Raw genomic sequence first — 14,113 nt, 5'->3', positions numbered from 1 at the left:
CCACCTATGGGAAGGAGGGCTAATGAGGCGTTTGTTGGGGAGTGTCAGGTTATGGGGGTACCGAGGGAGAGAGTTCCATTATGTGGCTTACCGGATGCAGGATTACAAGTTAGGTTAATGCAGCAGAGACACGATCGGGATATGCGGGCCCTTTTGGACAGAAAGAACAGCGAAATTGAGGCGTATAGAGCTAAGCAGCGGGACTCTGAGGAGCGCGTCCGCAAGCTAGAGGAGACAGTTCGAGGCCTACGGCGGGAAACCCAGGTCATTCGTGAGTGCAAAAATAAGCAGATCGGTGAGCTGAGGAAGGTGGCGGTTCAGAGCGCCAACTCGTTGAAGGAGGAGCAGGAGAAGTTTGAGCTGCAAAGGATACACACAGAGAGCACCCAGGCTCTGCTGGAGGACACCAACCTCAGATGGGCCAAGATGGAGAGTGAGTATAACAGCCAGGCACAAGCAGCTGACCAGAAGGTGCGTGTTCTGGAGCTGCAGGTAAGGCAACAGGCGGTGGAGCTGGAGGGAGGTGGTGCTCTGCGTCAGAGGCTGAGCCAGGAGAAAGCCCAGCTGGAGATCACCATAACGGGCCTCAGCGCAGAGTTGCAAGAGGCCAGCAGACGGAGCGTGTCCCCGATGAGAGAATACCAGCAGCTGTCTGAGGAACAGGAGATGGCCCTTCAGAAGCTCCAGGACGAACCCCAGTTGCAGGTCACCTGGGGGAACGAGGCTCAGGCCGTCCCATTGAGGCGGAGAAAGGGAGGATGCATTCAACCAAGACGACAGCCTAACTGGAAGAAGCTTTCAGGGAGGTATCAGGGCCCCGACGTTCTGCTGGAGTTAATTTGGGCAGCCGTCTGTGCGGTACAGCCCGGTTGAGTTAGTCGCAGGGACTGCTAACGATCAAGTAGGGGGGAGTGTGAGGGGGTGGAAGTAGCGTTATCCTTTTTATTTTTTATTTTCTTTAATAATTGTTTGTTTTTACAATTATTTCCTTTTGTTTGAGCATGTTTTGTATAATTTCTCTAATATGTTTCGTTGTGATAATGCTATATTGCTGTCTCCCTCTAACAACCTCCTCTCTCTCCATGTGTGAGTCTGAATGCGAACTGATAGGATAACTAGAAGCCGGTGCTGGCCAATGTATGGGGACTGACGTCATGACCAGCCAATGGGTGGCTGGCAGAGTGGGAGGCGGCCCTTTAAGAGGAACGCCAGGCTCAGTCTAGGGAGACGAGCAAGGGGTGCAGACGTGTGTGTGGAGCGGGCTGCGGGAAGTGACTCAGGTGGCCGGCTGTGACGAACAGAGAGACAGGCACAGGCCGAGCCAGGCAGTAACTGAACTGAACCTGAACTGAACTAAAGTGCTAAGACCGAGTAGCGCTTTACCTTACAAACCCAGCGGATTCCAGACGGTGATCCGGTTGCCAGCATTACCAGGCAGGGTCCGGGCCATCCAGAGACGAGCGAGAGGGTCCCGACGAGCCGAACCGGCTAACGAGAGGGGTCGTTGTGACTACTGTGGTGTCGTGTGAACTATTCGCAGCGGCAGCCCACAAGGCTGCCTGCGTGTGAGTATCCAATCCTGTACACCACTGTCAATAAAGTCACTGGCCTAGAAGTAAGCTGTATAGTCGTCACGACAAGGATACTGGCGTATTCTTTGTATTCACAGATGGGTGGACTAAAGAAGTAGACGACCAGAGATGAGCTGTGTGTCGCTGTGTGTGCCATCCCACCTGCTGTAGAAGTCACTATTCCCACCTGCTGTAGAAGTCACTATTCCCACCTGCTTGAACGATACGCTGCTTATGATTAGATACCTGTTTAGTATATAGTAATAATCTGCGCTCCTTGTAATCATATTCATTTATCGTAATATTATATTTATTACGATTTGAGGCCTTAACAAGCCAGTACCATACACGCTAAGTGCACTTTAACTGTCCCAAGAAACGATACGATAAGAAGGGGGGGTGAAGTATTGTTTTATTGTTGGAAGTGTTCTTATTTTTGTAGGTTTTAGCTTAGTGGCGCCATAGGATTATAGGATTCCCTTTTATTTTATTATTGTGTTTTTGGCATTATAGAGGCCGCTGTCACTAGAAATAAAGAGTTGTTATACTTTTTCTAAACTGTTGTCCTGGTCAGTCTCTCCTCATGGTTCATATTGCTCTGATATCCCGTAAACGAACTTGTGTGTCCTTAAAGGTAGTGCCTTTTGTGCACTTACTTTCCTCTTTAAACGAGGTGGCGTTGTCGGAAACTTATAATTATATAATCTGCTAATGGTAATACTTAATGATATACATCAAACCAAAAAGGTGTATTTACAATTATTTATTGGCAAATTCAGTAACAAGGTGATGACAAAAGGGTACCAGTTTAAACACTGGCAGTTAATGTGAGTTGGGCCACCCTTACATTTGCATGCATTTAGTGTTTTCTAAGCGCACGCGCGGTCGCGCGCACACATACTGCTTACTATGTCTGCTCACGTGCATGCACTCATATTTGTGATTGTGCGTGCACGTCGTACCGTGCGTGCCTGGGTGCTCCGCTGCAGGTGTGAGTGTCCATTGTAGAGGCGTGTGAGCCGACGACGTGCAGCTAAGTTCGTACGGCTTGTGTTTCTGAACACGGAAAGACAAAAGTGAGGTCAAGCGGAGGCAAAGCATTTACGCAACGAAGGCGTTAGCGCCCAGAAGCCCGATAGCCCCGCAGAGGTTCCACCAGGGCTTTATAAAATCAATGTGGGGACGCACCCATGCTAACTACGCCGCATTACGGGCCGCCGGATCGGCAACAGCACGCAAACACACAAACACAACGCAAACAAAAGCTCTACAAAACGGCTCCGCGGCAACCGGATACAGAGAGTAATGAGAGTAACGGCATCGGCATCGCAGCGGCCACTGTAGCTGTTATTACATCTGCAGAGCATGAGCGTTGAGAATCGACGGGAGGGGGAAACGGAGCTCGGGCGGTTTTGCGATGGCCGTTGTTCCCATACAGTGAAAAGGACTATTTTAGAGCATGAAATGTTAAACCGCTGGAAAGAAGCAGCCCAGGCAGCGCTGATGACCTCATCCTTCATCTCCCCCGGGACCCTCCTGACATGCTCTGCTGTGTGGGACAATACTGAAGCCATGGCAAAACATGAATGGACACACACACACACACACACACACACACACACACACACACACACACACACACACACACACACACACACACACACACACACACACACACACACGCACACACGCACATGCACATGCACACGCTTCTCTCTCTCTCTCTCTCTCTCTCTCCCCCAGATCCAGATGTAACACAACCCTGACATTACCTCAGAGACATACACTGGAATGACAATCAGCATCCAGACAATAGGAGCCCCAGCCTAGGGGGCCCTCGCCCCACCACCACCGGGGCCACTCCTGAGGAGGTGGGGATGCATGCACACTACTCTACAGTAGCACTGCTGCTCCTAGCAGATACCGGTACATACTGGTGTCAGACCGCTGTGTGAGTCAATGTTCAGAGCGCTATACCGACGCATGGTGGGAAAGGAACAGATGTACAGAGAAGTATATGCGTGGATGTATATCGTCACTGTCGGGTGGAAACCTTGTATGTCCAAAACCGTTGGTTTTGTATCCATCATTTTAAAAGTGATTTAAAATAGTGAAAATAGCCGATCTACAAGCACACAACGCCTCGCTCCTCCGCGAGGCGTTGTGTGCTTGTAGATCTGCTATTTTCACTAGTCTTGTGCAACCGTCTTGTATGATGAAGCAGGGCTTTGCTTTACGATAGAACGTACAAATTAAAACTTGGAGATACAAGGTTTCTGCCCGAGAGTGATGATATGCAAACTGCTGGGGTACCCTTTTTAATCACATGGACACTGTAGTGTCCTATTCTGGTCTTGTCATGTTAGGCGAACATTACGTTGTAACTTGTTGTGCGGTTGTAGATCGGCAATTTTCCACAGAAGAGATTGAAAAAGAGGAGGGATCAAGAATCGATCCTTGGAGGACCCCGGTCTACATGTATGTAGTTAACCTTCCTAGTATTAAATCCTGCCAGGGCCTTCCTTATGAGAAACTCTGTGACACTCCGTCTCCCACTCAGCTTTCTAAACCGCATATTGAGACAAAAGAAAGATTGTCTGTCTGTCTGTCTGTCTGTCTGTCTGTCTGTCTGTCTGTCTGTCTGTCTGTCTGTCTGTCTGTCTGTCTGTCTGTCTGTCTGTCTGTCTGTCTGTCTGTCTGTCTGTCTGACTGGCTGGCTTTTACTGTAGCAGGATATCTCTGGCAAATTATGAAAAGCTTCGCACAAAACTTGGTGGAAAGGTTGGGCCACGGAGGAAATTATTAACTTTGGCCAAAACACTGGTGGTGGTGTCTGTGTGTGGGTGGCCTTTCACAAAAATACACCTAACTTCCAAACAGACTAACATACATAAAAATATGTTTTTTAGTTTTAGTTTTTTTTATTATCATAGGCTAAGAAAGAACACATTTTTAACTTGGTTGTGCTCTCAAACAATTATGCAAGTTTTTATGCAATATTTACAATAACTGTAATTAAACATCGGTACAAAATAAGCAGTGAAACCGTGTATACAGACGGGTCCATGTGGTTCCATTTGTACACTCTTGGGAGTTATGGGGGTCCGTGGCCCTAACTGTGGGTCCTTGAAATGCCAAGGTTTGAGAACCTGCACTGGGCCTACACTGTCCACACAGTCCACACTGTAAAGAAGTCAGGTGTCATAGAGTCCTGACGTCATTCGCTCATCCCCTGGATCACAGAGGTTTTTCTCTATGGAAAATAACATTGGGTCATCTAATAGAATCGTCTCATATTACATGTTGTGGACCAAAAATAAACAAATCGTCCACAAGGCGCCGTTGTCAGGGAGGTGGCCATGTATCGCTTACGATAGTCAGTCACTCATATTTGTCTTGTTTCTGGCAAAAAAATTACTTTATTCGGTGGCGGTAACATTAGCGTTTTCTCACCGTCAGTTGAAGATTCATATCCATATGAGTCAATTTCTGAAATGCCGCGATATTAAACATTTTCCCATTTTCTTTTCCTACATTAAGAAAAATATATATATTAAAAAATATATATATAAAAAAAAGGGGACAAAATATATATACATTTTAAAACAAGCAAGCAAACAGATCTGCTATTTTCACTAGTTTGGGTGCCGGCCAGGCAAACGTCTTATCTTTATTTTGGGTCTCGACCTGAAAAGTCTGGGAACCACTGCTCTACAGTAAATGGTGCATTTATATAGCGCCTTTATCCAAGGTGCTTTACATAGATTGTGCATTACATTCACCCATTCACACACATTCATCACCAGGAGCAATTAGGGGTTCAGAGTCTTGCTCAAGGACTCTTCGACACTATAACTCTGGGGGAGCCCGGGTTCGATCAGGGAACCCTTTTGGGAACCCTCCGTGAACCCTTTTGGGAACCCTCCAGCTGACTATAGTTTAGTCAGCTGGCCTCTGGCCAGGCTGAGCGTGACACTGACTCACCCGATCTGCCGGTTGGTGGAGGGAGCCTGGGTGATGACGGAGCTGGACTGTGGGGAGGGCAGGGCCTGCTGGATCACTATGCTGCTGTCATGGCTGGACATGCGGGAGTGCTGCTGATGTTGCTGGCCTGCCTGGCCGTGGAGAGAGATGCTCTGGAGACCAGGGAGGGAAAGAAAGAAAGAAAGAAAGAAAGTATTGTGTTTTTATTATTATGTAATGTGTTTATCCACTGAACCACTTACTGTAAACCTCAGCACCCGTTTTCAGGCCAAGGACCCCTTGGTTGAGAGAGAGAGATGAAGCAGGGAGCCCCACAACCTTTTCATAGGCTAGATTCCATATAGTTTAATAGTTTGACAGCACAATCATCAGTGTATTTTTGGTTCATGTCAATTTGTGTTTTCAGATATTTAACCACTTGAACAGTCAATACATAATAAACTTGACCTTTCACTCCGTGCTCTTTTTTCCTCTCTACACTAAACCTTTTTGCCGAAAATAGCTGATCTACAAGCTCACAACGCCTTGCAGCGCAAGGCGTTGTGAGCTTGTAGATCTGCTATTTTTGGCTAAAGTTCTCAGAATATGGATACTGGTGTGGTTAATATAAAAAAGGAGTAAAAAGTTTCTATCACTCAAAGATTTGGAGGCCCCCCTGTAGTAACTCCGAGGGCCCCCTAGGAGTCCCGGACCACCTGTTGAATTGATTGATTGATTGAAGACTTTATTAGAAGTTTGCATAGGAAAAGGTACAGTTTCATGACGGTACAGTTCACTGGTACAAGGTCTACTAAAAGGAGATCCATGAAAAGACTAAGCTTATTTCCACTGGAAACCATTGAAGTATCTCATATAACATTGAATGACAGACAAATAGAACACAGTACTATGCAGTAGATATGTAAACAAAAACAAAAAAGAAGACAGTAAGTCTAAAACAAACAGTATATACAAAGAAGGGGCAGGGGAGGGTAGGGAAGACCCTTGCTCTAGTCTTAGTAAAACAGACCAGAGTTACAACCGTATTTTTTCTGTCTCTTTGCCAAAAATAGCAGATCTCACAACGTGTCATCACGTGTTGTGAGCTGGTAGATTGACTATTTGTGTTGAATGTTCCCCCCCCAGAATGGGGATGTCAAGTAGTTTAATTGAGCCAACAAGCCAACTATAGCCAAGTCCCATTGCTGGGAAACGCTCAAACGTAATGGTACCTAAAGAGTACAGTACATGTGGAGGCAATTATTATTTTACAATGAAACATCAATGAGCAAATATAAACAGCAGAGATGATTTGATTATGGCAGTTTAATTTATTTATTTTTAACATAGGGATATGAAATCATTCCCAGCATCTAAAGGAGAGTTAGGTGTACACGTCTTCTATCCAGTACAATAAACCAACTTGCTTGGGATATTAAAGCGATTCTCGTAGTCCTTATTATTTATCAGTTATTAAAAATTATTATTGCTTCTACTTAAAATATTTGGCATTTAGTTCACACACACATACCTGTACATGTACATGCGCACAAAGAAACGCACAAACATGCACACACACACACAAAGTTACTTGCACAGGACAAGTGCAAGCCCGAAATAAGCTTTGCCCAGCAGGATAGGTTGTTTGTTTTGTTCAGAAATATCTCAACTGATTTGCTCGCTCTGTTGCCCTTTATCATAAGACATGGAACTGTATTTATTGTGATACAAAAAAAGTGTTAAAAAAATCTGTAAATGAATCTTAGAATGTAATCACCTACAACTGCCAAATTAGAATATTCGAAACAACACATGTCCTAATGATGTAAATAAAAAGCGAGCATTTACATGACTGAATAAACACTTCTTTAACTGACAAGAGGAGGTTCGTATATCACATCACGTCAGCATATTTCTGTTAATGCAATGACTGCGGAGACCTTGAACTTACAAAATCATGTTGCTTATCTCTCTCTCTCTCTCTCTCTCTCTCTCTCTCTCTCTCTCTCTCTCTCTCTCTCTCTCTCTCTCTCTCTAGTCTCTCCAGAGTCTTGCCGAGACTCGCCTGCCTCCTTGCTGACTCAGGAACCCTCCCATCATAAACCACAGAGGGCTGGGGAGGCGAGACGCGGCTGACCTGACCATAGACAAGCTTCAGCGCCAACCTGCCCAGAGACAGACAGGCAATACAGCAAGCAACACTGCCAGGGGCGTCGCACCAAATGCTGGGCCCTGGGTACAAGGATTCACTCACATTTTGTGCTTTAACTATTGAAAAATCATGAAGGTTTGCGCAAGTCTTTGAATGTTTCTATGTCAGTGGTGCTCAAAAATGTTCACGTGAACATTTTTGATATGTATTTGACCATGGACCCCCATCTCAAAATATTTAGTGCCAGGGTCCCCCCAGAAGCAACATTTGAGTTCGCTTAAAAAAAAGGTTTTTCAAAAATAACAGATCTACAAGCTTGCAGCGGGGCACTCGGTGCCGTGCTGTGAGCTTGTATATCTGCTATTTTTCAATAGCTAAAGTATAAAATAATTGGGTCCCACTTTTCCCTCCCTTGTGACGCCCCTGAACACTGCAGCACACACACACACACACACACACACACACACACACACACACACACACACACACACACACACACACACACACACACACACACACACACACACACACACACACACACGGACACACACGGACACACACGGACATGCGCGTGTCTATTCCCCCAGACATAAGATAAGCAGTCTGCCTTGTGGTGGAGCTCGATGGGTGCCCAGGTTACAGGCAACACAGGAGCCCTTGGATGGACCCATATATAACACAGAGAAATGATCACTCCACCCTCCATTCCCTTTAGTCAAATGAGCAGCAGAGCCAGACTCTTAGCTGAGGTCACGGCAGACCGGTGTACACACTGCAGTGTGTGTGTGACCCGTCTGGCATGAAGGACGTGTTGGTGTCGCTGTCACGAGCACTACACAGCTGTCTCTTGGGGCAGTGGTTCTCAACCTTTTCAGGCCGCCACCCCCAATATATTCATATTTTAACTGGGGTCCCCTCCCACTCTGACGAGCACTACAAGTTGAGGCATTACATTTTGTATAACATGGCTATATTGGGAAAATAGCAGATCTACATGCTCACAACGCCTCGCAATGCGAGGCGTTGTGAGCATGTAGATCTGCTATTTTCACATTTTTCTGCCTCTAATATTTGACAATTTGGCCAAATGTTTAATTTGTCATTTTAGAGGCATTAAAAAGTCCTTAAATTGTCACTTTAGAAATGTGCAGATACCCTCTGTACACTTATACTGTATGTTGGTTTGTTTACTGTTGAGTGAGAAAACAATGTTGCACATTAAGTTAATCTTCTGGGGACCCCCCCAAAATAATGTGGGGACCCCCCTGGGGGTCCCGACCCACAGGTTGAGAACCACTGGTCTAATGAGCAGAGCCAGACTATTAGCTGAGGTCAAGGCAGGCCGGCATACGACACAGTGTGCGTGACCCGTCTGGCACGACGAGTTGGTGTCGCTGTCACGAGCACTACTGAATTTCCCCCTTGGGATAATAAAGGTATCTATCTATCTATCTATCTATCTATCTACTACATGGCTGTCTCTGGTTGGGGCTGAAAAATGCTTTTTACGTTGGTCCGTCAGAAGCGGGGAGGGGGTTCAGGGAAACCTGAGAGATTATGTTTGAAGTGCAGAGAGGAGGACAGGTAACAGAACTTGATCTCCTTCTCCGTCTAAAAGCCCCACCATGCACCAGCATCATCTCTCTCTTCTTTCTCTCTCTGTCTCTCTAGCTAGCTACGGTATATCTCTCACACAAAACTGTCAAAAAGCTCCCGATGGAGTACAGGGAGCGCGGTGTGTGGCATGCCCCGGGGAGGGCTGGGTCTGCGCAAGATACTATGACTATTACTACGTCGTCTGTGAGAAAAAGTAAAAAGAAAAAAAAAAAACAGAAAAGAAAGCGAAAAGAAAACAGACAACTTTGGCAAGAGACGCCGTTGTGTATACATACCTGAGGTTATCTTGGGGTTTAAAAGCCACAGGTGTGGTGTGTGTGTACTTTCTCAAAAATGTTTGTGTAAGTGAGTGTGTGCACGTGCGTGTGTGCGTGTGTGCGTGTGTGTGTGTGTGTTCAGTGCGTTCAGAGTGTGAGAGTTGCGGTTAAGGTAGAATGTGTGAGCCAAGAGTGACTGATAATGATGATGATGATGATGATGATAATGATGTTGATGATCATGGTAGATAAAGGGTCTACCCCGTAACCCCGGTGACGGTCGACACCTGTGCATCCCGCCTGACTACAACAGCTGTGCGAGTTTGCAGGGAGGTGGGGTTAAGGGGGGGAGGGGGGGGGGTTCCCCCCAGGCAGTGGTGTAAAGAAACTAATATTTACTCAAGTAAAATTTTGAGGTATTTGTACTTTACTTGAGCATTTCCAAATTCCAATACTTTTACTTCTACTCCACTATACATCTCGGATCCGAATATTGTACTTTAGTTACTAGTTACTTTGCAGATGTAAATTATGATATTATAAAACATACATTATTATTTGAAAATAGACTATTTGAAAATAGCCGATCTACAACCTCACAACGCGTCGCGATGGCGACACGTTGTGAGCTTGTAGATCGGCTATTTTCAAACATTTAGTACTTTTACTTTTGGCCCTTCATGTACAGTATATTTTGATGCCAATACCTTTGCACTTTTACTCAAGTACATTTGGAATTCCGGGCTTTTACTAGCAGAGTATTTCTACATTGCAATATTGATACTTTTACTTACAGAAAGTAAAACAATTGATTACTTTTTCCAGGCCTCTCCTCACATCAAACTCCTGAGTCCATTTGGTTTAATTTTATGCTCTCAACAGTTATGTAAAGATCTATAAGGGTCCATTTGGTTACCAACTCTGCATCATTTAGCTGGGGACCACCTGGAACACTAACCAATCTGTTCGCCCCCCCGGCCGTTCGCCCTAATTTCTTTCTGCCGACCTCACGCTCACCGCGCTGACTGCTCGGTGGGGTGTTTTTTGTATACTTGTAGGCTATTTGTTTTACTGAGGATAAGATGAGAAATAAGTTTAGAGTTACCAGCCAAGCGAGCCAGTACTCCACTACAAGGGCAAACAGACTGGTATCCCCTGGAACCCCCCTCAAGGACCACTCCAATGGCCAACTGGAACCCCCCTCAAGGACCACTCCAATGGCCAACTGGAACCCCCCTCAAGGACCACTCCAATGGCCAACTGGAACCCCCCTCAAGGACCACTCCAATGGCCAACTGGAACCCCCCTCAAGGACCACTCCAATGGAACCCCCCTCAAGGACCACTCCAATGGCCAAATAAACCTGATCCTTACCTGTTTGCTGTCCTCCGCCTCCTGAGCCTTGCGGAACTCCTGCTCGATGGAGCAGTCCAGCTCGCTGAACAGCCCCACCTCCTCGCAGTTCTTCAGGAAGCGCGTCGGGGTGGGGGTCTGGTGGTCTGGGGGACACAGGAGAAAGAGGGGGTTTTATTTATACCATTAAGACAACGTGAAAAACGACACAACTTGAAATACGCACAGACATACTGTTGTCTGCCTCTGCCAGTCCCATTTGCTGTTATTACAGTACACTGTACAGCAGGGGTCTTCAATGTTTTCAGGCCAAGGACCCCTCAGTTGAGAGAGAGAGATGAAGCAGGGACCCCCCACAACCTTTTCATAGATTACATATAGTTTAATCATTTGACAGCACAATCATCAGTGTATTTTGGATTCATGTCAATTTGTGTTTTCAGATATTTAACCATTTAAACCGTCAATACTTAATAAACTTGACCTTTCACTCTGTACTTGGTCTGCCCTTTTCCCCCTCTACACCAAACCTCTTTGCCCAAAATAGCCGATCTACAAGCTCACAACGCCTCGCGCTGCGAGGCGTTGTGAGCTTGTAGATCTGCTATTTTTGGCTAATGTTCTCAGCATATGGACACTAGGGTTCAAGTGTATGCATATAAAAAAGCTTCCTATCACACAAAGATTTGGAGGACCCCCTGTAGTAACTCTGAGGACCCCCTAGGGTCCTTGACCTTTGACCATTACCATCTACAGACTCACTCCCTATAGCTTCCGCCGTGGCCTGAAGACTCACCCCTTCAGACACCTAAACCCATATATGCATTTCTGGTCTACGTTACACTGATAAGAACTAGATGCGCGCGCAGGTCGGTACCAACATTAGCCAATGAAACCAGCGCTCCCCAAAACAACAGGTTTGGGGATTGGTGGGAATTGATTACATGATGCAGTCACCTGTGCATTTAGTCTCAATGTTTGTAAACAATCAATGACCATACATGAAAACTAGATAGCGTTTGTAGATTAAATATAATGTTTTTTACTGATTAGGTGCCTGGTCCTACGTTATTTTTTTTTCTAGATTGATATTTCTATGCATTTTATGTATTGATGTTGATGTATTGCCTTATTGCCTTGCTTATTGTATTGATGTATCACCGTACTTATTGTAAGTCGCTCTGGTTTAACAGCGTCTGCTAAATGCCTAAACTGTAAATTGTACTTCCAACCACTTCCTCCTCCTCGAGTCCAAAGTGGATGTTTGCGCCACATGTCATGATATCCCTCCAAGGTGTTCCTGAGAGTCCGAGGGGACGGGACAGACAACCGGGAAAACATAATGCCACCGGGCCCATAAAAAACAAACAATTAAAAGCAACAATGACACACATGCTGTGCAGATTCCACTTCACAAACACCCACTGTACATGTGGAGCGATAGTGTGGTGGCTATAAGCCCCCATGTCTCTGGCAATCCCAGACTGGGCTAGGATGGGACGTATAGTGTGGTGTCTATACGTAAGCCCCCATGTCTCTGGTGGGATCCAACTGGACTAGAGGCTTCTCTCACTTCCCTCCTGTTTGTTGCTGCTGTATCATCGTTGTTGGTGGGCAGAAACCTTGTATCTCCAAGTTTCTAATTCGTACGCTTTTTCAGAAAGCAAAGCCCTGCTTCATCATACAAGACCGCGGCACAAAACTAGTGAAATTAGCAGATCTACAAGCACACAACGCCTCGCGATGCGAGGCGTTGTGTGCTTATAGATCGGCTATTTTCACTATTCTAAATCATTTTTTAAATAATAACAAAAAAAGGAAGGTTTTGGACATACAAGGTTTCCACTCGACGACGGCGATGTGATATCATTTGACTGTTCACACATCATGAATTGGTTTAGCCTCATCTGCGAGCTCTCTCATCTTCTGTGGCTCAGGGGGAGTCACATATCACATCTAGGACTGGGCCGGACAAATAAAGGTAATTCTGACCCTGATTTCCAGTGGTGGGGGAAGTACTCGTATTTTGTACTTCTGTAGTAAAAGTATTAATAACACAATGTAGAAATGCTCTGTTACAAGTAAAAGTTCCCGGAATTCAAAATGCACTTGAGTAACAGTACAAAGGTATTTGTTATCAAAATGTACTTAAAGGTACCAAAAGTAGAAAGTGCTCATTAGTCATTATGCAGAATGTCAAATTTCACGTTTTTCTATTTTTTTTTCTCCAAATGCATCAATTGTATAAAACTCTTTTTGAAAATACAAACTCACAGTGCGTCGTGAGCTGCCTTTTTTCCAATTTCACATATCAAATGTGATGGTAATGACATGTTCCTGCAGATAAAACGTGGTGGTAAACTTATATTTTGCTGGGAAACCTAAAAAATGTGGCCTCTTCAGAGTTTAACATGAAAACTCATTGCCGATCTGTTGCTGATCAGCAACCGAGCTACAGCCATGGGAGAGGTCACAGATTGGGCTAGAATTTGTTGACAAGAACAGAACACAAAGAATAGAGCAGTGCTATTATAACTTGTACCAGTCATACATTTTTAACGTTTATATTTTAGTTTTTTCCTTGTCTTGGCCTTTTCTTTTTGATTTTATTTTAATTGCGGGTTGCTTTAGGTATTTTCAGGGTATAGTTTCTGTTTTGTCTTGGTGAAAGTCTTATTTAACACTTCACTCCATGACTGTTTTGATCACTTTCACCACTGTCTTTCTTGTAAACTTGAAAACAGATTGTTAAAAAATATGCGGGGAGGTATGCAGTATTACAGTCATGTCAAGTCACGTATTCTCATATACTGTGTACACTGCAGGGAAGTTTCACAGGAAATAGAAACACAAATGCGTATGAAATATACAAGTGGCATACAGACTCAAGTTATGGTAAGTGGTGAGGGAGGAGAGTTTGGGATTACATTGGTGGTGAGTATTTGCCCCAGACAGACAAAGCACGACCCTCATGCTGTTAGATAAAGATACTAGGCTAGACACTAGACAAAGTCCAGATCCCACCTACAGAGAGAGGGTCTCATTTGTTCGGCTCTTGTCAAACCGCAGTGCTCTTGAATTCGGGGGGGATGGGGGGGCAATGAGCACAGATCAGGTTTCAGACAGTTGAAGGTGATTTTAGGATCAAGCCTGTTTTAAAAGGCTAAAAGCATACTTCACAGACTGTTTATCCAATCCGG

General features: G+C 45.1%; 1 protein-coding gene across 1 annotated transcript in view; it reads right to left on the bottom strand.

Moving 5' to 3' along the window:
- Nucleotides 1-14,113, bottom strand: part of creb5b (cAMP responsive element binding protein 5b) — a gene marked incomplete at both ends in the record, with an annotated part of 123,342 nt that overhangs the window by 102,466 nt on the left and 6,763 nt on the right. Inside the window, 2 exon segments of the mRNA XM_080749172.1 lie at nucleotides 5,556-5,707; nucleotides 10,935-11,059. Coding sequence (XP_080605298.1) covers nucleotides 5,556-5,707; nucleotides 10,935-11,059 — 277 coding nt within the window.

This window comes from Nannobrachium achirus (assembly GCF_963921795.1).
Source record: "Nannobrachium achirus genome assembly, chromosome: 2".
Lineage (NCBI taxonomy): Eukaryota > Metazoa > Chordata > Actinopteri > Myctophiformes > Myctophidae > Nannobrachium > Nannobrachium achirus.
This window is presented reverse-complemented; position numbering and strand designations above follow the sequence as displayed.